The 21,768-nt window shown below is 37.4% G+C and overlaps 1 protein-coding gene across 2 annotated transcripts in view; it reads left to right on the top strand.

Moving 5' to 3' along the window:
- Window positions 1-19,890, top strand: part of nsg2 (neuronal vesicle trafficking associated 2) — a 73,180-nt gene extending 53,290 nt beyond the window's left edge. Inside the window, exons 6-8 of one of the 2 annotated variants that reach the window (XM_062048784.1) lie at window positions 7,353-7,463; window positions 8,485-8,668; window positions 18,160-19,890. In XM_062048784.1, the coding sequence (XP_061904768.1) occupies window positions 7,353-7,463; window positions 8,485-8,668; window positions 18,160-18,395 (531 nt within the window). In that variant the 3' untranslated portion in view covers window positions 18,396-19,890. Of the gene's footprint in view, window positions 1-7,352; window positions 7,464-8,484; window positions 8,669-18,154 lie in introns of both variants that reach the window. The other variant, XM_062048785.1, reaches the window with a different exon arrangement.
- The last annotated feature ends 1,878 nt before the right edge of the window (window positions 19,891-21,768 follow it).

The raw sequence follows: 21,768 nt of genomic DNA, 5'->3' as shown, positions 1-21,768 counted from the left end.
CTTTATTTATTTTAAATTGCCTTTCAAATGTCTATTCTTGGTGTTGGGTTTTATCAAATAAATTTCCCCCAAAAATGCGACTTATATATGTTTTTTTCCTTCTTTATTATGCATTTTCGACCGGTGCGACTTATACTCCGGAGCGACATATACTCCAAAAAATACGGTAATAATGCGATGATGGGCGTCATCTTGTATAATAGAAATACATGCAAAGATTCTACATTTTATCATGCACATGTCATATAACTAATGCGGCCGCCCCTCCCACCAGTTATTAACAATAACCACCAACTTGCATAATGGAAATAAATTGAATGAGTCGAAATAATCTCCCAAAGTCATATCCCGCGATCTTTTACACAAGAATTGGCACTCATGAAGCGTAGGGGTGTCATATATTATTAATGATAATCATCACTTATATCACTTGTATCATAGAAACTTTTCACCACTTGTATCATAAAAACAAAAGGATAATCCCGGTAAAATCAAAATATACAGTGTGTTTGCTCATGCACTGGCAGATGCGCAACATAAGTGTATACACAGTATATATTAATAGATGTAATAATGTAATAATGCGATTGTGCCTCCCACCAGTTATCAATGATGGGCGTCATCTTGTACAATAAATATACATACAAAGATTTTACTTTTGTTCATGCACATGTCATATAACTAATGCGGCCGCCCCTCCCACCGGTTGTTAACAATAACCACCACCTTGTATAATCGAAATGAATATAATAACTTAAAATGATCCCCTAAAGTCATATCCTGTCACCTTTCACGACAAATTGTCGTATAGTGTCTGCAAGTAGTGGTATACTCGTGCAAGCATGTTCGCTCATAGCACGCGGTTTGGGACTAAGTCGGCCATTTCTTAGCGATAAGCAAGTCTCAGTGTTGTTGTCCTCATTGTGCAGCATGAGGAGCGTCACAGTAATTCTCCGTCCTAAAAGAAAAGGGGCCGCAATGCCGCTTTATAGGCCATCAGCGTTGACGGTCACACAAGAGTTGGTTGGCATGCAGCGTGGAAGTAAACTATCACTTAGCTGGCGTGTGGCTGTCAAGCAGCATAAACGTTGATGGACTCTGACCATCACAGCCATGCATAATTGCTCTGACATCTTTGTGTGACGGTGCTAAGCGAGAGCAGCCAATTGGAAAGGGCGATGACATTAGTGTGGGACAAGAATCGCAGGCAGGAAATTAGAATTAAATGGAGGGCGACATTTTTTGGGGGGCGATTATTTGCCTGTCACAGGCAAACAGCAAGTGAACACAGCTGTCAGAAAGTGGCAGACTATATTGTTTTTTTTTAAACACAGATATCTCTTCACGACTCATTTGCATAATTCTAATTAAATGCTCCTTCAGAGGCGACCAATCAAAGTGTCAAGTTGAAAGCAGGAGGAAACAAATCCTTTTATATGTTAATCTCATTTACTACAACATGTCTATCCTGCCAGGGAAATATATAACTCTCACCTTTATTTGCATTAATATGCTGACTTTAAATTATAAACTAGCTCTGCTCTTGAGCTCTTTTTATATTCAGTGTTTACTGTGGTGCATTCTGCAATTCATGGATAATATGCTGCTGTGTTTTATTTCTAAAAAGCAATATTTTCCATAAATTCAATATGGTAAGGAATATGGTAACATTATTAATTTAAAAAAAATATTATAATAAATACAACTTAAAAAAAATGTTTTCTTTATGATTAGGATTGAAAAATAGTTCATTATTCCATTTTTCTGCAGCAAAATACAAAATACATGAAAAAATATACACTGTTTAAAACTAATATATTGTATTTTTATCTATGTAATTGATCCATATTTACACATTTTCAATGAACACAAGATGTTTTTTTTATTTTAATTTTATTTTTGCACATACCGTATTCTACAAAATGTTACGTAAACAGGTTGAACATGGCCACCTTAATAATGAACACTGTCTAGTAGTCTACTGTATGTCAAAGTCATACAGTTCAGTAACATAATAGCTTTTAATCTAGCGTCAATTGACTTGGAATTCACCTTCATCGTGTTTAAGAGGATTACATGCCGATGATTCCAAGTCACTCAGCCGGGGCTTCAGAGAGCTTTTTGTGTGTGTATGCTAATGAGAAGGATGACGATTACGCGCTGATTCATTTTCACAATTTCTCCTTTTAAGAAAGTTAATGAGGCACATGATCACGTGGCGCACACATATTAACGCTATTTGTCCACAGATGTATGCATATTCCACATCCAGTGTCATCTTTTGTTTAGTTCCGGAACTCAGCCAGCAGCATATCATGCACGGTCTTCACTAAAGAAGCTGAATTAAGTCACAACTACATCACAGTACAACTACTATAACAAAATATTTGTACTTTTCCACAGGTTTATGCATATTCGATTTATATGCACATTCGACATTTGATTACTTTTTTTGTGTAGTTCCTGAGTTTAGCCTGCAGCATTTATTGCAAGCCCGGGCAACTATTTTGACTCAGGGGGCCAAATTTAGAGAAAAAAATGTGTCTGGGGGCCGGAATATCTATTTTAGGAACACTAAAACAAAACCTCACAATAATGTCTGATTGAATTCTAAAAATGTTATGACAGACCGCCTTAAAAAAATGGAATGGAATTCAATTTTTTTTTACTGAATGAGACACCCAGAATGTACATGAAAATAAAGAATGTGTGATTTACAATATTAACTATGAACGATAAAACACTGAATATTGACAACATATGAACGTCACACACCCCTCTCGATTGACATATTTTACAATCAAGCGAAACGCAACAAAAATGCAACACAAACGAAATATGAACGTGAAGGGTAACAAAAACCCCACCTACGATCTGATATGTCAGATATATCACTAAGATTTAGAACCCTGTGGAAACCAGTGGCGTGCGGTGAGGTTAATGTCTGGTGAGGCACGACTGCATCATCACAGTCAAATTTAAAAACATATGAACCTGCAGTGCAGGTGTACCTAATGTTGTGTCCCTGCGGTCGTTCGCGGCTCCTGCAGCGCGAGCATTGTTGTTTTTGCACTTTTTGGCTTCTTGTTAAGTGACTTTTTTTTGGGTGGATTCGGTCTTGCACGTGGAGGGTTTGGGTGTGGGCTTTGGTTGGTGTGGCCGCGGCGCTCCCGTCGGCAGTGTATTCTGCGGCGGAGGTGCTTGGCACCAGGAGGCGGGGTTATGAGACGAGCCTCACACAGTGTGTCTCCGCAGCAGATTTATGATCGCTCAGCACTAAAAATAAGTTACACACATACAGTTGTTGACAAAATACACTGTACATTATATACCTCAGCTAACTAAACTATGGAAATGTATAATATAATTCATATAGCAATACGGTCTCACTGCACAGCAGGCCAGCAGTTAGCCGAGTCGCAATCCATGTTGAGGCACAACGCAGTGACGTGCCTCAACTGGCTGCTGATCACCGCACCGTCTCTTCTCAGTATTTGAACGGAAAATGTGAAAATAAAAATAAAAATAATCTAAAACTGGTGAAGTTAAATGGAAAATAACTTTAGTATAATCACTGGATACATAGAACAATTTAATATTTTTTTTTTTCTTTTTACTTTTTTTTTCTTTCCATGATGGCAGGTGAGGCCGTGCCTCCCCTGCCTCTAGTGACGGCACGCCACTGGTGGAAACACTCCCCACTCACACTGGTTGATGCCTCATCTGAGCTGCTGTGACTTAGATTACCATAGTAACTAATTAGATTACCATAGTAACTAGTGTATCATGCCAAAGCGCAGATTCCAACCATTTGTATAGTTCAAGACTTCCGGTAATTTGAAAACATCACTGCACACAGCAACAAAGGGTTGGAGTTGGGTGTTAAATCACCAAAATGATTCCCGGGCGCGGCGCCGCTGCTACCCACTGCTCCCCAAGGGGATGGGTCAAATGCAGAGGACAAATTTCACCACATCTAGTGTGTGTGTGACAATCATTGGTACTTTAATCTTTAATCTTTAATATAATGGCGGCTACAGTTTCCATCTTAAAGATCTAAAAAAAAAAATTGGGAATGTAAGAAAACACTAATTCCCTGGTAAAATACTTTGTTATTCTGTTTATTTTTCTCATACAGTGATTTACTTTAAATTAAAATTAGGATCTTGTCTCCTAAATTATAATTTTAGTTTTGTCCCGCCCAACTGACTTTATTCTTAAAAAATTTACTAAAGAATCCTTTGTTTTTGTAGAAGTTCCTATATTTTATTGTATAACATGTCCTACATTATTTGTAACATGTATTATATGTTTTAGTAAACATTTTTGTTTTTTGTAAAAGATCCATTTTATTTTTTGTAAAAGTTCCTTTTTTATTTTTTGTGAAAGTTCCTTTTTATTTTATGTAAAGTTCTTATCATATCCTATTCTTTTTTTTTAAGTTGTTTAATTTTAAAAATTTCTTATATTTTTGTAAAAAAAACAACAACAATATTTTTGTGTAAAAATTACCATGTTTGTAAATGTTTTTTGTAAAAAATAAAATAAACAAAAAAATATATATATTTTTGTCAAAAAATTACATTTTGTTTGGTAAAAAATAATGTATTTTTTGGAAAAATTCCTATTATTTTTTGTTAAAGTTGCTTTAATTTGTAATAGCTTATTTGTTTATTATAGCCAGTTATGTAATTGTTTGTAAAAGTTCCTATATTTTTTGTAAAATGTTCCAGTAATTGAGTCCGTCAGTACAAGTACAAATACTATTGTCTTGATATGTATGCATTTTCCACATCCAGTGTCATCTTTTGTGCAGTGTCTTAGTTCAGCCATCAGCATATCATGCATTGTCTTGACTATCTGAGGTTATTTAGCCACAGTTACATCATAATAAAAGTACTATAACAAAATACCATCTATCCATTTTCTACCGCCTGTCCCTCTCGGGGTCGCGGGATGGGCATTAATTTTAAACAAATGTATGCATATTTCACATCCAGGGTCATTTTTTGTGCAGTTTCTTAGTTCAGCCAGCAGCTTATCATGCACTGTCTTGACTAAAGGAGCTTATTTAACTCACAACTACAGCATGAACAAAGTACAACAACAAAATACCATTACTTTTAAACAAACGTACATGCCTAATCCACATTCAGTGTCATCTATTGTGCAGTGTCTTAGTTCAGCCAGCAGCATATCATGCATTGTCTTGACTAAAGGATCTTATTTACCTCGCATGTAGATCACAACACAACTACTAGAATAATACATAATGTTGGATATAGAGAACATACAAACCCTTTATTTATTAAGTCAAAAATATTAAAGTTTGGTGATTTGGTAAAATTGCAAACAGCTAAAATGATGTACAAAGCAATCTATAACCTGCTACCAAAGAATGTACAACATTTCTTCTCAACTAAAGAGGAGAAATATAACCTTAGAGGAAAAAATAATTTAAAACATTTATATGCACGTACAATACTTAAAACTTTTAGCATAACAGTATGTGGAATTAAATTATGGAATGGATTAAGTAAAGAAGTTAAAAATTGTACTGACATGATCCAGTTTAAGAGGTTGTTTAAATTAATAGTGCTTACAAAGTACAAAGAAGAAGAATTATGAGAAAAACTTCCAACCTTATTGAAAATATTCTTCATCTCAGTATGTTAATAATGACTGAATTAATTAATTACATATTACAAACTGTTGTATATACTAATTCATAGATGTTATTTTATTATATAAAAAGGTCAGTAAATGATTTTATATAATTGTAAATGCTTTGAAGTGGGAAAGGGGTAGGATTAAATAAGCTTTGCTTCTTCCTACTCCTTTTCGGGCATGATGTAAATGAAATGATATGAAATTGTGTGATGTATTATGATGTAAATGTGTTCATGTTCGAAATAAACTAAAAGAAAGAAAAGAAAGAAAGTACCAATATTTGTGTACGGATTTATGCACATTCCACATCCAGTGTCATCTGTTGTGATATTCCACAGTTCAGCCAGCAACATATCATGCACTGTCCTGACTAAAGAACAGTGTTGGGACTAACGCGTTACTTTGTAACCGTTAGTTTCGGCGGTAACTAGTAATCTAACGCGTTATTTTTTATATTCAGTAACTCAGTTACCGTTACTACATGATGCGTTACTTCGTTATTTTACGTTATTTATTATGTAGTATCGGCTAGAAACAGAAGATCTGAGTGTGTTTTATTGAAGCGCTGCGGTGTCGTCCTTCTGTGACACAAGGAAAAGAAAAGGCGTGCTTTCTGTGGGTGGGGGCAGGGAGGGGCTCCCAGACCGTAGTTGAGGAGCGCAGGGGAGACGTTCCTCCAGGGCCTATGTACTTCGGGGCTAACAACCTTCACTTTACTCGGAAGTGGGTCTTTACAGCTGAGGGTGAATGACGAGGCCGGCGGTTTGTTGCAACTTTATTGGACGCAGCCATCCACCAAGTTAGATCACCTGCACACACTCACTGTCCCCGTTCCCTCACCTCTCTCGCCCACTCACTCACTGACGTCACTCACCTCACATGCCGTCATATCTTAAAGGGCCACACACACACACACACACACACACACACACACACACACACACACACACACACACACACACACACACACACACACATACGCTACTCTCATAACAACTAACAAGACATCATGGCGAAGCCAGAAGTCGAGTTTCTTAACATGGAGACATTCTCAATACTTTTCTTTTGTCGAGCACAAAAAAAATAGCATTTTAGTTAAATGTAGGTTGTGTCTTGGATCAAAGATCCTATCTACTTAAAGTTAAAGTTAAAGTTAAAGTGCCATTATGTTGCAACTATTTGTCAATTTGTTCTGGCCTGAAATAAATTGGCCCTTTGAAACATATCTTTGTCTTTGTGTGTTGTATGTAGACCACATTGCTTAGCAGAGTTCAGTGATGCAAATGTATGTCAAGTTGATCAACAGATTGTATTATTCTCCAGTGCAATGACAGTACTGAAATGAAGGCTAAAAGGGCATTAATGGGAGCCCTAAAAAAAAAAAAAAGTAACTAAATAGTTACTTTTCACAATAACACATTACTTTTTGGTGTAAGTAACTAAGTTACTTTTGAAATAAAGTAACTAGTAACTGTAACTAGTTACTGGTTTTCAGTAACTAACCCAACACGGCTAAAGAAACCACTTCCAGTCACAGCAACATCATACTACAGCTATTATAATCCCGCCATTCTTCCACAACATTTGTAAATTGCAGGTCCTTTGTCGTCTATGTTCTTCCCGAGTTCATCCAGCAACATATCATGCACTGTCTCAACTAAATCCGTTTGCTCGACCTGCAGGTGACCATCTTGATCATCCTGGCCTTGGCCTTCCTCGCCTGTATTGTGTTCCTGGTGGTTTACAAAGCCTTCACCTACGACCACGCCTGCCCAGATGGATTCCTCTATAAGGTAGACAATACTTTGTGTCTTTGCACAGTACGTCAGGCTTAAGGTCTTTCCTAATATAACTCGGTGAAACTATTAGCATTCTCCTGTGCACTGAAGTTAAGTTAACTTGTACTAAACCTATTTTGGAGCTCTGCAGGGACACTTTATACAGCTATCATGATCACTACTTGTGTTACGACAAATAAGTACTATGCAACATCAATAAGATGCATGTAAAAAAATCACGGTATAATTGTATTTGTCTGCTGTATAGTAATACACGCTTTGTGGTGCTCATTCCCTCTCAAATCCTATTAGATCACTGATGTGTTGGTGCTATAGAAACTCATGTAATGCTACTGTCACTTTGCCTGTGGAAACCCTACTATTACTAATGGGATTTTTTAAAGTCACAAGTAGTATTAAAAAAATATGTTTTAATACAAATTTAATATTAGGAAAAAAAACTGTTTTAATAAGAATTAAGTCAATATTTTCAGACAAAAAACATAATTTAAAAAGCAATTTTTTAAAGAATTTAGTCTGCATTTTGAAAATAATACAAGAAAAAAATAATCTTCAGAATTTTACACAACTAAATTCATATTACAAGATAAAAACATCTAAATCTTATGAGAATTGTCACAATTTTGCTAGTATATGATATTTTTCAAAATAAAAAAAATAAAAAAACTTCATTGTATGAGAATGAATTACATTTTTTAACAGAATAAAATGGTATGTTATTAGAATTCATTCAAAAATTGTATAATAATACATTGTATCAAATTTAAAAGGTTTTTACAAGTTCACAGGCAAACGTGTATAAATAATTCAACTCTAACAAAGTCAACATTTTAGTAAATGTTAACATTATGAGGCAAATATATTTTCTTTGTAATAAAGATGTGATAATATAAGAAAAATAATTATGCTTACAAGAAAAGAAAAAAAATGGTTGTGCAGGTGCTTCTAGTAAAATGACAGTTTTACTAGAAGTTGCCAATATTTCCAGGCTCATGTTTCATTGTTTGTTTGTCAGCACAAGCGTTGCATCCCCGCCTCGCTGGAGGCGTACTACGCCGCGCAGGACGCCAACTCCAGGGGGCGCTTCTACACGGTGATCAGCCATTACAGCATGGCCAAGCAGACCACCTCGCACTCTGTCTCACCCTGGCTGCCTGGCGGGGCTGGGGGGCAGCCGCATGACACCAAACCCCCGAGCGGTGAGGGTCACTGAACGCACACACACACACACACACACACACACACACACACGCGCGCAGATAGAGTGCCATTAGGGCCTTTAGAGTGCATGCAGACATTAAACCATTGACTCTTGCAATGATTTTGTCATTGTTGTTAAAACTTACTTACACACACACACATTTACTCCATGCAGTTAAATTATTATAATTTATTGACTGTCAATGACTTTTTTTTTACAGTAGCGTGTGGATGTTTTGTACGTGTGTCAATCACTCAACTCCTCCTGTACTGTAAACTCCACACTATTTGTATGTACAGTATTATATACGCTGAACTTCATATATACACATTGATGACGAGCCATGTCCTTTACTGCCTCTGCTGTCCAAAGTGTGCAACTGCAGGCATGATCCCCTTAACTAAAACATTGCCTAAAAGTGTGCTTTTTCTCGTGTTTCCACATCTACAAAGAAATGTGCTTGCTTTTTTTCTCCCCCGTCGCAATATTGTCGATTGTTTATTTGTCAATTCTAAATATACTTACCGTATAACTTTTCTGAGCGAGCAAAAAGAATTGCAACTTTTTCCTGTGTTTCATACGTTTATGTGCCGGCTTTGTTTGACCGCAGCGTCAAGAGTGCTTTCTATCAGCCGTTGTGATGTTGTCTGTCCATACAGTAATGTAGCGACACTGTAATTATGAACACCTGTGCAACCCTCCACCTCTTCTCTTTGTTCAAATAAAAAATGAAAACACAAGAAGTCTGTTATTGTACCAAAATACAACGTATTCTATTTTTTTTAAGAATTAATTTGTCATAAAAGAAAAAAATTTGACAAAAAATTTCCAAAATGTATATTGACATATTGTGAAGTCAACACATCTCGTGTTATTTTGAACTCAGTGTTCTGTAATTGTCACCATGAAAGTGGGCCATGAGATAATCCTGGCAGGGTCACATGACGTCATCATTTTTAAATGTATTTATTTTTATTTTTTTTGGCTAAGACAACAAAGACTGACCTCCAAACAGAAAAAAACTGTTACTTAAACAGCAAGGGGTGGTACTTGAAAAAGGATATGTAAGTCATGACTTAATAGTCCACCGTCATTGGTGATGCAACATTACCATGGTAACCACGAGGATGCTACTGACCTCATTACTTACATGCCAGGGTTCTAACACGACGCATGGTTAGAAGGAAGACGGACTCAATTACTGGATCATTTTACAAACAACATAGGAACTTGTACTAAACTTTACATAACTTGCTACAATAAATGAAGGGGCTATTACAAAATAAAGCAACTTTAACAAAAAATATAGGAATTTTTCCCAAAAATATATACTTTTTTACCAAAAAAAATATATATTTTTAGACAAAAATATAGTTTTTTTTTGTTTATTTTCTTTTTTACAAAAAACATGACAAACATGGTAATTTTTACACAAAAATATAGTATTTGTTTTTACAAAAATATAAGAACTTTTTAAAATTAAATACCTTTAGAAAAGGATAGGATACGATAAGAACTTTACAAAAGAATAAAAAGGAACTTTTACAAATAAACAAGAACTTTCACTAAAACATATAAGAAATGTTACAGATAATTTAGGAAATGTCATTAAAATAACATATAGGAACTTCTACAACAACAAAGGATTTTTTTTGTTCAATTGGAGGGGATACAACAACAAATATAATTTAGGAGAAAGGATCCTAATTTTAATCTAAAGTAAGTAACTGTATATGAAAAGAAACAGAAGAATAAAGTCTTATAACAAGGGAATTAGTTTTTTTTTATACTATATGATAAAATAAGGTAATGTATCATTACGAGAAAACATAATTTTACTTAAGTAAATATACTTTACTGATTCCTAATATTAAGACATAGAAAGGGTCATTTTATAAAAATGAATTATCCATCTCACTGGAACTAAGAAAAAGCAAAAGTGGGGGAATGATTTTGATCTTATAGCACCAAATAAGGTACATGTTCTTATTTTCCTGCTTACTATTTGGCTTTTTGACCAGAGTTGCGTGCTTCATATTCATTTCTGTAGCTATTGATTTTGCAAAAAAATAAAATAAACACAAAAAAACCCTCATTGCTAATTATCTATTTTATTTGCAGGTTAAATATGATTACATGAAACCAACACAGTATCAATAGTGTCAATACAGACACTGAGTGTGGCACACACTCACTGAGATTTCATTTACCTTTCACTAGGTGATAATGTAACAACAAAACAGTCTTTTTAATGGGTATAATGTTGTTTACGAGGATTTAATTGTAATTGTACAACAGAATATTCCAAGTTGAAATTCTAGCTGCCAAAAGAGCGTTTTTGTTACGTTTAATGACATCTTTGACAATATTGCACTCTGCGCCGTGGCTTAAAAAGCTCTCAATCCCCCAATAATGAGAAGGGTGCACTCTCAGGGTGTGTACGTGTGTGTGTGTGTGTGTGCTTGCTGACACAAATCTTCCAAGTGATACACGGCTTATGAGTGTGCGTGACTAATAGAAATAGAAGATAATCCTTGGTGTTGCTTGCGTCTGCAACTGCTGCTTCTGAAAGGAGGAGAGCGGCTGTACTGCTTCTTTCAGCAGCAACCCCAAAATGATAGAAAGACACACGGAGGAGGAGACATAACGCCGAAAGTCAATTCCAAGCAACAGAGTTCATTTTGCAATCACCATGGCAACAACAAGGATGGGACTGTAATGTTAGCCAGTCATGCCATAAGAACTCTCCAAAAGGCCAAGAATGAAATATGACATCAATTGTGTGAGACAATATACTCATTTAGTATTTGTCAAGGATGTTACATTTAGAGCGTGTCCTCTAACAGACAAGGTTCAACATGGAAGCTGCACGGTAAAAACACTTTTTTATTGCAGGAAAAACTTCCCACTACCTAAAAACAGCAAAACTAAAATAGATCAACAGGATGATAATGTAAATAAATGTCATTTGGGAGGAGCTCAGAGTAAAGCCGCTTTTCTTCCACATCGAGGGGAGCCAGATGAGGTGGTTCGGGCATCTTGGCATGATGCCTCTGAACGCCTCCCTGGGGAGGTGTTTAGGGCACGTCTGACTGGTAGGAGACCACGGGGAAGACCCAGGACATGTTGGGGGGACTATGTCTCCCAGCTGGCCTGGGAATGCCTCGGGACCCCCATGCAAGAGCTGGACCAAGTGGCTGGGGAAAGGGAAGTCTGGGCTTCTCTGCTTAGGCTGCTGCCCCCGCGACCCGACCTTGGATAAGATGGATGGATAAAAAAATAAATATGGATGCTTGTTTACCGGGTTTATTTATTCATTGGGAGCAAATGTTTTTTGATTAAAAAAAACTCAAAACATTTGGTGTAAAAATTTTTTTTAAATAAGGGACAAGCATTAAAAAATTAATGGATGGAAAATAAAAACATTTTGTGATAGAGAAGAATTTGTAAAGTGTGTGAATGTTGTCTGTCTATCTGTGTTGGCCCTGCGATGAGGTGGCGACTTGTCCAGGGTGTACCCCGCCTTCCGCCCGATTGTAGCTGAGTTAGGCTCCAGCGCCCCCCGCGACCCCGAAGGGAATAAGCGGTAGAAAATGGATAGATAGATTAAACTATGTGGGTAGAAATAAAGAAAAAAGGTATCTTAAAAATAAATGTGAGAAAAAAAAAGTAAATTGGTATAAGAGTAATAAGTAGTAAAATACAATAACCCTGTTAAGAGATACAAATAAGCAAGTAAATACACAGTTTTTGAATTTAAAAAAAGAACATTACAAAAGCATTTAAACAAATGTTTTTAGATTGAAAAATGACTGAATTTGGAGGTAAGTATTGTTGTACAGTTCAAAAATACTAAATTTGAACATGTTTTTTTTTTTTTTAGATCAAAAACGGAACATATTTTTAGAAATAAAAATACTTCATTTATAGGTAAGTATTGTTTCAAATAAAAATTATATTATATATTTAGAAAATATATATTTTCTGATTTAGTAATTACTATTTTTGGGGGGATATTACAACTACATTTGGATATACTGTACATGTTTTCAGAATAAAAAAATGAACATATATATTTTTATAATTAAAAATAACTATATCTGGAGGCATGTATTCAAACCCATTTTTTAAAATACATTTTATACCAAAACATTTGGAGGTCTGGGTTTTTAAATAAAAACATTGCTTATTTTGGAAATTTAGAGATTTATTTTTTTAACAAAAAATTACTACATTTAGAGATACAGTACAATATTCAAGTCAAATGTTCACAATATATCTTATGGTATTTATAACCTACTCTATTAAAATTATGTACTTACACATTATCGTTCTTGTGGTTCTCATTGGGCGAAATCAGGGACTTTAGGTACTAAATTTCGTGCCATCTAACGTGTGCTGCTCTGACAAAGTTCCTTGGATCTTCTTTAATTCTATTAGTTTAGGCAATACATGCTATTTTCTCTTAAGACACTTCTAAAGCATATCTACTGTATGTCTTTACAAGAACTACAGTGACACCTGCTGGACATTTGATGTTATTAAAGAACTAAATCTGGCTTTAGTTGTTCTGCTTTACTACCAAAATAAATAACATTTATTTATATTCATCCATCATTCTTTTGAACAAATAATGAGATTTTTTGTACTGCTACGAAATTAGGGTTGTGTCACTTTTTTAGTTCTAACAAAGACCAAAAAATGTGAGCACATTACACCAATTCTTAAATCCTTACGTTGGCTCCCTGTACATCAGAGAATTGATTTCAAAATCCTCCTGCTCACATATAAATCACTACATGGTCTAGGGCCCAAGTATATCACTGATATGCTCCCACCATATAAGCCCTCTAGATCACTAAGATTATCTGAGAGCAATCTGTTAGCGGTTCCAAGAGTAAACTCAAATCAAGGGAGCGCATCATTCAGTCACTATGCAACAAATAGCTGGAATAAACTTCCTGAAGATGTCAGACTCTCCCCAACTCTGACTACTTTTAAAACTAGACTGAAGACTTTTATGTTCACCTTAGCTTTCAGCTAAATCTTTTAACTTTTAACGTCTGCACTGTTTTTATTTTTATTGTCTGCATTTTAATTTTGCTTTTATTTTCTTTCATTTCACTTTGTTGTCTGTGAAGCACTTTGAGTCTGCCTTGTGCATGAAAAGCGCTATACAAATAAAGTTGCCTTGCCTTGCCTTGCCTAAAATAAACTGTACTCTCTATACACATGATTTATTTGTTATTTTTTAAATTATATATATATTTATATAATTATTATTATTATATACAGTCGTGGTCAAAAGTTTACATACACTTGTAAAGAACATAATGTCATGGCTGTCTTGAGTTTCCAATCATTTGTACAACTCTTATATTTTTGTGATAGAGTGATTGGAGCACATACTTGTTGGTCACAAAAAATATTCATGATGGTTGTTTCTTTTATGAAATTATTATGGGTCTACTGAAAATGTGACCGAATCTGCTGGGTCAAAAGTATACATACAGCAATGTTAATATTTGGTTACATGTCCCTTGGCAAGTTTCACTGCAATAAGGCACTTTTGGTAGCCATCCACAAGCTTCTGGTTGCATTTTTGACCACTCCTCTTGATAAAATTGGTGCAGTTCAGCTAAATGTGTTGATTTTCGGACATGGACTTGTTTCTTCAGCATTGTCCACACGTCCTGGTCAGGACTTTGGGAAGGCCATTCTAAAACCTTAATTCTAGCCTGATTTATCCATTCCTCTACTACTTTTGACATGTGTTTGGGGTCATTGTCCTGTTGGAACACCCAACTGCGCCCAAGACCCAACCTCCGGGCTGATGATTTTAGGTTGTCCTGAAGAATTTGGAGGTAATCCTCTTTTTTCATTGTCCCATATACTCTCTGTAAAGCACCAGTTCCATTGGCAGAAAAACAGGCCCAGAGCAGAATACTACGACCACCATGCTTGACGGTAGGTGTGGTGTTCCTAGTATTCAAGGCCTCACCTTTTCTCCTCCAAACATTATGCTGGGTATTGTCGCCAAACAGCTAAATTTGACCACAGAACTTTCATCCAGAAGGTCTTATCTTTGTCCATGTGATGTTAGATGAAACAAAAATTTTGCTGTTTGGCATATCACATATCTTATTTATTTACTTAATTAATAAATAAATCAAATCAACAGGAATTCAAAAAATAACATTATTTTCTTAATTTTTAAAGTTAAAAAAAAAATAACTGAAAAAATATATCTCTTATTCAGTACTTCCACAGAATTGGAAATGCACTTATTTATCATATGTCCATATCATATCCATTTATTAGATACTATTTAATGAAAAATGAAATATTTGTAATCTATTTATTATAAACAATTTAAGTCATTTCAGTTAGTCAATACATATCACTTAATTTTGGGATACCAGCACATTTTCAAGAAAATATTATGAAAAATGGTGCCTTAATGAGTACTTTATTACTGTATATAAACATGTTTTGAGTTATAGTGACGTATACGTAATAAATATAATATAATATTTAGGTACATTAAAAAATAATATTTTTTTACTCGAGACACATAATGTTGTTATTACTGCAACGCCTGTTTTGGCCCGAAGAGGGCAGTGTTTCACAACTAGCGGTAGATACGGTAGATCTATATACAGTATGTATCTAGTAACGCTACACACAAAACTGTTTATATGTCAATCAAAGGTCAACCAGCCCCCCCACTGTTCTCCAAATTAAGTCAAAATAGTCTCATACGTTTATGCAGCAAAAAAATATTGATTGGGCTGTTTTCGTTTTCGAGATAATGACTTCCACATTTCCGGAAGTGACGCCATCATGAACCTGACCCCATGGTTCCTCAAACTACGCCAAAATAATCTCAAATTAATCCAAAATAGTCCAATGCGTGTGTTATCTATACAATAATATTTAATAAATCTTTAAAGGACGCAGCACAAACCAAATAGACTATTTGAACTTCACACATAAACACTCTGCTGTTGTTTAGAGACACAACCACTAGAGGGAGCACTTGATCAAAAAGGCTTTGATCACCTGCAAGTAATTTCAGATGTTATTTTACAGTAAGTAACCAGGGGCATCCCGAGGTTTGAAGAACAGGGGGGCTTTATTAAGCCCCTAGGAGCTTTCTGCGCACATTTTTGCACTTGCAAGATCTTTTCACTCACAACATTTTTGCCACTGTATAAAAATTACACAACACTAAGGTCCTGAGTAGTCACGAGTTCAATCCCGGGCTCGGGATCTTTCTGTGTGGAGTTTGCATGTTCTCCCCGTGACTGCGTGGGTTCCCTCCGGGTACTCCGGCTTCCTCCCACCTCCAAAGACATGCACCTGGGGATAGGTTGATTGGCAACACTAAAGTGGCCCTAGTGTGTGAATGTTGTCTGTCTATCTGTGTTGGCCCTGCGATGAGATGGCGACTTGTCCAGGGTGTACCCCGCCTTCCGCCCGAATGCAGCTCAGATAGGCTCCAGCACCCCCGTGACCCCCGAAAGGGACAAGCGGTAGAAAATGGATGGATGGATGGATGAATACATGTACATGATTGAAAGTGATAGTGTAAGAATGCCTTCCGCCCGAATGCAGCTGAGATAGGCTCCAGCACCCCCTGTGACCCTTGAACGGGACAAGCGGTAGAAAATGGATGGATATTTTTTTGCTTCCAACTTGTTGTTACTGTATTAGAATTACACAGCAAATACTGAAGAAATTGAAATGGTTGAAAAGCAATATTGTTAGTCTCCTGTTATTACTTTAATGGTAATTTAAGGCATTTAGACCACAGGTGTGAAATTCTAGGCCCACAGGCCACACCTGGCCAGTAGGGATGGTTGATATGGACTATCACAATAACCTGACATTTACGGTGAAAACGATAAAAGTGAAGATAAAAAACACACATAGAACTTTTTGACGATGAGTCTGTCAGTGCATCCAGTCTTTAGAACCCCCAAAACACTACTCTAAAATAACACCAAGGCTCTTAAACTACATCAATTAAGTTTAGGTAGCACACCTACACTGCAAAGCTGTGGTAGTTTTCTGTCAGCAATATAATAGACATCAATATTTTGAGTTTTATATTACAAATCAATGAGATAGTGTTAGGATGCGACTTCAGTGGGAACTCTCCCGCGCTCCAGTCGGATAACGGCGAATATCCCAGGCTTGTCCCTGACAGTTTGGTTAAGTTTTAGTTTTTCCTCTGTGTTTGTTTTATTTCCTGTCAGCACTCTTATTTTGGTTCAGTTTCCTGTTTGTCTTTCTGAGCGCTGTCCCCTCAGCTGTGGCTGATTGGCACCTGGCCACACCTGGTGTCAATCAGCCAGCTGCTATTTAAACCTGTCTTCCCCTCCAGTCAGTGCTGGATCAGGGCCGGCCCGTGGCATAGGCCGTATAGGCAAATGCTAAGGGCGCTGTCCATCAGGGGGCGCCACGCCAGTGCCACAAATGTTGGAGGAGGAAAAAAAAAAAGAAAAAAAAAAGTTGGTACTATTATTTCTAAATACATAAAATAATCCCACGTTAATTAAAATGCAAAGTAAAGCCTATTTAATAGAAATATTATTTGTTACAACATTACGCCCCCCCCCCTCCCCCGGCACGGTGCGCCCCCTCCCTTCCCGTATCATGACTCTTTTTGGACGTCACCACATTAAAAAATCAACACAAGATGTCAAAACGGCCAAAACTGTCAGGTGCCCAGGGAAGAAAAAAGAGAAAAGAAGAGGAGAAACGAGAAAAAGACAGAGGTAGCAGGTATACGAGTAACGTTAGCCTACAAGAAATTATTTGTCTGTTACAGAATGTGATAGTAACCTGGCTTTTTAGCATTAAGCTAATGTTACATGATTCGGCAATTGCTAATCAATAAATAGCTAGTTCTGTTTTAACGTCGGGTTAATATTGTGGAGGGGGCTAAATTGTTATGGAAAATAATAATGTAACTTTAGGTAATTACAGTACTGTCGTAGAATTTCTGACCTTTTGACCTATATTTCTTGTCTATTAAGAAATACACTTAGTGAATTATTGAGGCCACAATAATTCCCTAGGTGTTGTAAAATATCAAAGTACTATTGCAAAAGCGAACATTGACCTCAAACATGACCTGTCCTCCGCCTCTGTTCTTGCTGCACTTGACTATCAGCTGCCTTTTCTTTTTCTTGGATGTTTCTGAAATTACTATTACTATTACTATTACTACGACTAACACTGTCCCTGTTTCAGGGACAGAAGGGGGAGGTGAGTTTGGATTGGGTCAACTTTGAGCGTGTTGAGGTTTTATTTAATCGATATGATCAATCCGGTACAAGAATAAGGGAACGTAATGATTTAGGTAGACAATTGCAGTGGTTGGCGAAAGCAACCCCAACCTCAAAGGAGGGTGCCAATTCAGTAATTAAATGTTTTGTGAATGATCTAATATCCCGACATGTTTTCCCCTAAAAAGATTAGGTCAAACAACGGCACCTATTTTAAGAAAACAGGCTATCATCCTCAGTCCCAGGACCAGCAGCTTCCTAGGAAGGCGGAAAGACCATGAGACCCAAATGGTATGTTTGCAAAATGTAGAATTTGTGTGCCAGTTCCTCTGTGCAGATTTGAGGATGAAAGCAGCCACTCCAGATTCCCTTGCACTCGATGAGAGGGGCACGGTCAAAGCCAATCCAGGACCAACACCCGATACTTGACTGGAAGGAACCGAGAGGAGAGACAACACCTTGCCAGCGATGACGAGAACGACTAAGGTTGCCAGCCAATGTGTCCGTCGGGACTCCAGCAGCTGTGGAAAGAAGTGTCGGGAGTGCCGAAGCAAGCCGAGGGCCTGGACCAAAGCCCCACGCCCCATACTCTGCCCCAGCCTTCCCCAAAGCCCCCACAGCTCCAACTCTACCTGAGTTTTCCCCAAAGCGGCCAGCGCGCACATGCCATTGCACAGTCTGCCCAATGGACTGAACCACACCCCAAGAAGAGACAGAGACAGACTGGTTGAGTGGATCTCTTTCTTCACCAGGGCAGCCAAAAGCCCAACGAGGTGTCGGCAGGCCACCAGCCTGAGGCACCACCGAGCCATCTATACGAGCACTAATCGAACATGGACTCATACGAAATTCAGTTGTGTGTTCAAAATGAATTGGTAATTAACAATATTGGTAACTACATTCATTGCAAATGCCGGAAAAAATATTTTTGCAAATGTCTTACAGTCATAAGTCTATATACATTCATCTATTTATGTTCAATGATGTTCATGATCAAAGTATTTGTTATTCCTTTACTAAATCAAAGGGTAGGCCACTAATTGTGTTCTGTGAGATGGTTTTACTGCAGGCTGGTAACAGGGATCACTCTGTAGGAGGGTCATAGACAGAATTTTTGCCTCATATAAAAACATTGAGGTTTTTGCCTCTATCTGTGGCAGAGATTTAAGTTAGTGGTCTACATCAGAAATTGTTTTGGTCCAGGGTCTTAGGACCCTGGAAGGAGGGTATGTCGTAGAATTTCTGACCTTTTGACCTATATTTCTTGTCTATTAAGAATGTCTGCTCATTTTCAATTCTCTTCTATTTTGTGCCATTGAATGGACCAGTTGTGGGACAAAGGTGAATATGGAGTTATGCCAACCTGTCTACAGAATGTTTAGATTTTCCAAATATGACTAAGAGATACGAGGTTGTTTTGGAACAGACAAACCAAAACAAAACAATCATGACGCACAAGATAAAAAACAGTGACGCACAAGAGACATATAAAAAATGGCAGAAGACCGGGACTAGTCAGTGATTTTGGCTTGTGTGTGTCTTGTTTGCTCCGGAGTACATGTGGTCTGTCTGCACGGCCAACTCAATTCAACCTGCACTTCTGATAATGGGTAAATAAATTTGTTGTACTAAACTACTTTTGTTGCCTGCTTAAGCTTCGGACAATCCACTATAGTACTCCCTGGTGTACAGTAATTTGTAAGTCATTCTAGTTAATGCAATATTAAAAAGCACAAATAGAGAACTGTGTAGGATCCCCTTTTTTTGTAATATAGTTGTTAAAGTCATACTGGTTTGATATCTTGTTTTGTGCAGTGCCTTATTTATTTTGTATTTTTAATATATTTTATGCAACTCGTTGACACGTTTTATTTTGTGTTTATGTATGTAAAAAATATTGTATTTCATATATTCATTTTTTATTTTTTGTATTCATTTATTTATCCATATTTTTTTTTATCTTGTTAACTATTCTGATTGTTAATTTGCTTTCTTTAAGTAAAAAAAAAGGTCAAAGACAAAGCTATTCGGTTTCTTGTGAGTATATACACTTCACTGCCGATGTGGGGGGGCGCCACCTAAAATCTTGCCTAGGGCGCCAGATTGGTTAGGGCCGGGCCTGTGCTGGATTATTGTCGTTCCGACCTGTCGTGTCACTGTTCCCCTAGCATTCAAAAACGCGGTTATTCATCCTCTGCTCAAAAGACCTAACCTCGATCCTGACCTCATGGTAAACTACCGACCGGTCTCCCACCTTCCATTTATTTAGAAAATTCTCGAAAAAATTGTCGCATAGCAGCTAAATGAACACTTAGTGTCTAACAATCTCTGTGAACCCTTTCAATCCGGTTTCAGAGCAAATCACTCTACGGAGACAGCCCTCGCAAAAATGACTAATGATCTATTACTAACGATGGATTCTGATGCGTCATCTATGTTGCTGCTTCTTGATCTTAGCGCCGCTTTCGATACCGTCGATCATAATATTTTATTAGAGCGTATCAAAACACGTATTGGTATGTCAGAATTAGCATTGTCTTGGTTTAACTCTTATCTTACTGACAGGATGCAGTGCGTCTCCCATAACAATGTGACCTCGGACTATGTCAAGGTAACGTGCGGAGATCCCCAGGGTTCGGTTCTTGGCCCTGCACTCTTTAGTATTTACATGCTGCCGCTAGGTGACATCATACGCAAATACGGTGTTAGCTTTCACTGTTATGCTGATAACACCCAACTCTACATGCCCCTAAAGCTGACCAACACGCCGGATTGTAGTCAGCTGGAGGCGTGTCTTAATGAAATTTAACAATGGATGTCCGCTAACTTTTTGCAACTCAACGCTAAGAAAACGGAAATGCTGATTATCGGTCCTGCTCGACACCGACATCTATTTAATAATACCACCTTAACATTTGACAACCAAACAATTACACAAGATGACTCGGTAAAGAATCTGGGTATTATCTTCGACCCAACTCTCTCGTTTGAGTCACACATTAAGAGTGTTGCTAAAACGGCCTTCTTTCATCTCCGTAATATCGCTAAAATGCGTTCCATTTTGTCCACTAGCGACGCTGAGATCATTATTCATGCGTTCGTTACGTCTCGTCTCGATTACTGTAACGTATTATTTTTGGGTCTCCCTATGTCTAGCATTAAAAGATTACAGTTGGTACAAAATGCGGCTGCTAGACTTTTGACAAAAACAAGAAAGTTTGATCATATTACGCCTATACTGGCTCACCTGCACTGGCTTCCTGTGCACCTAAGATGCGACTTTAAGGTTTTACTACTTACGTATAAAATACTACACGGTCTAGCTCCTGCCTATCTTGCTGACTGTATTGTACCATATGTCCCGACAAGAAATCTGTGTCCAAAGAACTCCGGCTTATTAGTGATTCCCAGAGCCCAAAAAAAGTCTGCGGGCTATAGAGCGTTTTCTATTCGGGCTCCAGTACTCTGGAATGCCCTCCCGGTAACAGTTAGAGATGCTACCTCAGTAGAAGCATTTAAGTCCCATCTTAAAACTCATTTGTATAATCTAGCCTTTAAATAGACCCCCCCTTTTTTAGACCAGTTGATCTGCCGTTTCTTTTCTTCTCTCCTCTTCTCCCCTGTCCCTTGCGAGGGGGAGTTGCATAGGTCCGGTGGCCATGGATGAAGTGCTGGCTGTCCAGAGCCGGGACCCCGGGTGGACCACTAGCCTGTGCATTGGTTGGGGACATCTCTGCGCTGCTGACCCGTCTCCGCCCGGGACGGTTTCCTGCTGGCCCCACTATGGACTGGACTCTCGCTG

The sequence above is a fragment of the Entelurus aequoreus genome, linkage group LG05, assembly GCF_033978785.1.
Source record: "Entelurus aequoreus isolate RoL-2023_Sb linkage group LG05, RoL_Eaeq_v1.1, whole genome shotgun sequence".
Taxonomy (NCBI): Eukaryota; Metazoa; Chordata; class Actinopteri; order Syngnathiformes; family Syngnathidae; genus Entelurus; species Entelurus aequoreus.
Note: the sequence above shows the minus strand (reverse complement) of the source record. Positions and strands in the feature narration are given on the sequence as shown.